This window comes from Penaeus monodon, chromosome 14 (genome assembly GCF_015228065.2).
Source record: "Penaeus monodon isolate SGIC_2016 chromosome 14, NSTDA_Pmon_1, whole genome shotgun sequence".
Lineage (NCBI taxonomy): Eukaryota > Metazoa > Arthropoda > Malacostraca > Decapoda > Penaeidae > Penaeus > Penaeus monodon.
The window spans coordinates 22,997,059-22,999,558 of NC_051399.1; the positions used below are offsets into that span (position 1 = coordinate 22,997,059).

Sequence of the window (2,500 nt, forward strand, 5' to 3'; positions counted from 1 at the left end):
TTGTACAGGAAATTAAGTTCATATAATAATTGCTTTTCTTTTAGAGTGCTAAGATATATTTCTAATTTGATTTTCTTCAGTTAAGTAAAGTATGTAATTGATATAAAAGCTAATTTACAAATTAATAAAAAAAAAAAAAAACCAGGTATACCAACCGAGTTGTGACTCTGTGGTATCGGCCGCCTGAGTTGTTACTTGGGGAGAGAAACTACGGGCCTCCTATTGATCTCTGGGGTGCAGGTTGCATTATGGCTGAAATGTGGACTCGCACTCCAATAATGCAGGTAAGTACTGAAATACCTCTCATAATGCTGTTTTGTTAAAATGACATGGTCAGTAATGTGATCTTACATATTTTGGAATGTTTTCTGCATAGGCTATATGCTTTAATGGGCAATTCTTTTTACAATCATTATTATTATTATTATTATTATTATTTTTTTTTTTTATTTTTTTTTATTTTTTTTAGGGAAGTACAGAACAGCATCAGCTCAATTTGATATCTCAGTTATGTGGGTCAATAACTCCTGAAGTGTGGCCAGGTGTTGAAAACCTCCCACTATACTCTACAATGGAACTTGCCAAGAACCACAAACGGAAGGTTAAGGACAGATTAAAGCCTTATGTTCGAGACCCACATGCATGTGACCTTATTGACAAAATGCTGACTCTTGATCCCTCAAAAAGAATTGGTAAGTGTGATTAATTGGTTACCTTTTATCTTTCATTTATGTAAGGAGCTGTATTGCAAGTTAGGGAGCAGAGAATATAAAAGGTAACAAATGATGTAACATGTCTGTGCTGCTGTGCACAAAGCAGGATGAATTTTCTGGTTTTTATTTTTCAGAAATATATGTTTGTAGTGAAAAGTTTACTGTTAATTTGTCAACTGATCTACATCACTTCTTGAAAATATTCTTTCTCCTACATACCCTTTTGATAAGTTATTGTAAGAATAAGGATTGCGACAGTGCACAGACTCACAACCATTTTGTTAACTCTATTGTTAAGCTTGATGGGCAAAGCATTGGATAGCAGGACTGATGTTTTCAGAACTGTTATAGGACTGATGTGTTTATGTCAGCTTTAGATAGTGGGTAGAACAGGAATTGTAAAAATCACCTATTTCTGAAGGGCAGTGTTGATACCTAAGCTGCAGGGGAATAATGCATACACCAAGCATTTTGGAAACTATAGTTGTTAATATTAAGATTTGTTATATTTGACATTGGTTGTTCATGTATTATTGTATTATTATGATACTGTAGATTCATGAATTATTATTTTATTTGAATAGGAAAGACATTACTGTCAGTTCAAATTTTATATACTGTAGCTTGAGTGTTAATTTTTTTTTATCTTTTCTACTTCATAGATGCTGACACAGCTTTAAATCATGACTTTTTCTGGATGGATCCTGTGCCTAGTGACCTGGGAAAGATGCTGTCCCATCACACCCACAGCATGTTTGAATTCTTGGCACCTCCCCGTCGTGGGAGACAACAGCAGCAACAGCAGCAACAACAACAGCAGCAACAGCAGCAGGCACCGACAGGCCATGCTTCTCAGCAGCCCCAGACGTCTCAGTCATCAGCCCAAGGTGGTTCTAGAAGAGCAGGCCACAGGCCATCCGGCTCCTCCAGTGTTGCCAGTATGTCTTCGTGTCCAGAGAGAATATTTTAGTTTCGTGTGTTTTAAAGACACATCATTATCCACAAAAAGACAGCATTGGAGAGAATTAATATCTTTTAATATTGCACGAAGAGCAAAAGGTATTTTCATTAAAAAAGAAAATATGAGTGTTTTTAATTATAGATCTGTATTTTTTTATTAGGTTGATACAAATCAGGTAATCTGAATACAGTTTCCTGATACTCATCATTTTCAAAATGGAATTTTCTATTATAACAAAATGTATATGTTGAACCTAACTACTGGAATATTATGAAATATTTGCATTATTAGAATATGCCATGAATTAGGTTTAAACATAATTAGTGTCTTAATGATTTTGTATGTTTTATACAGTATGTTTTTATTTCTGGAGTACTACTTTCCTTTACAGATGTACATTTACTTATATGTCTGTTATAGAGGCAGCAGTTATTGAATATATGTATAGAATATTTATATTCAAATAGCCTATAAATTGATGCTACCTATTCCTCTGTCTTTTGGAAATTGGTATACCATAAAACATTTGAAATCCATTGGTGCAATATTTGCTAATTTGGATTTTTGTTTCACACTTTCATTAAATGTAAAATATGGTTTTGCATTATAGTACTGTACAGTAGATATGACTATTTATTATAGTATGTTATTGATTCTAAAATCCTGTATAGTATTAAAGTACCTGGTCTTTTTAGGTTTGTCCTTCACTTTTTTTGTGGCTAGCAATGTTACCGCATTGTTCTACTTACCAGAGTCAGTATTATGATGTATTTCTCACATTAAGAAACTATTGGATTACTTTTACTACTTAAATTAGGATTCAGTG

General features: G+C 33.4%; 1 protein-coding gene across 1 annotated transcript in view; it reads left to right on the forward strand.

Annotated features, from left to right (window-relative positions):
* The window catches only part of LOC119580989 (cyclin-dependent kinase 9-like), a 13,641-nt gene that overhangs the window by 8,824 nt on the left and 2,317 nt on the right, over positions 1–2,500 (forward strand). The window contains exons 6-8 of the mRNA XM_037929246.1: positions 146–284; positions 470–692; positions 1,376–2,500. The exon at positions 1,376–2,500 is cut by the window's right edge and continues 2,317 nt beyond it. Coding sequence (XP_037785174.1) covers positions 146–284; positions 470–692; positions 1,376–1,683 — 670 coding nt within the window. The 3' untranslated portion in view covers positions 1,684–2,500. The remainder of the gene's footprint in view (positions 1–145; positions 285–469; positions 693–1,375) is intronic.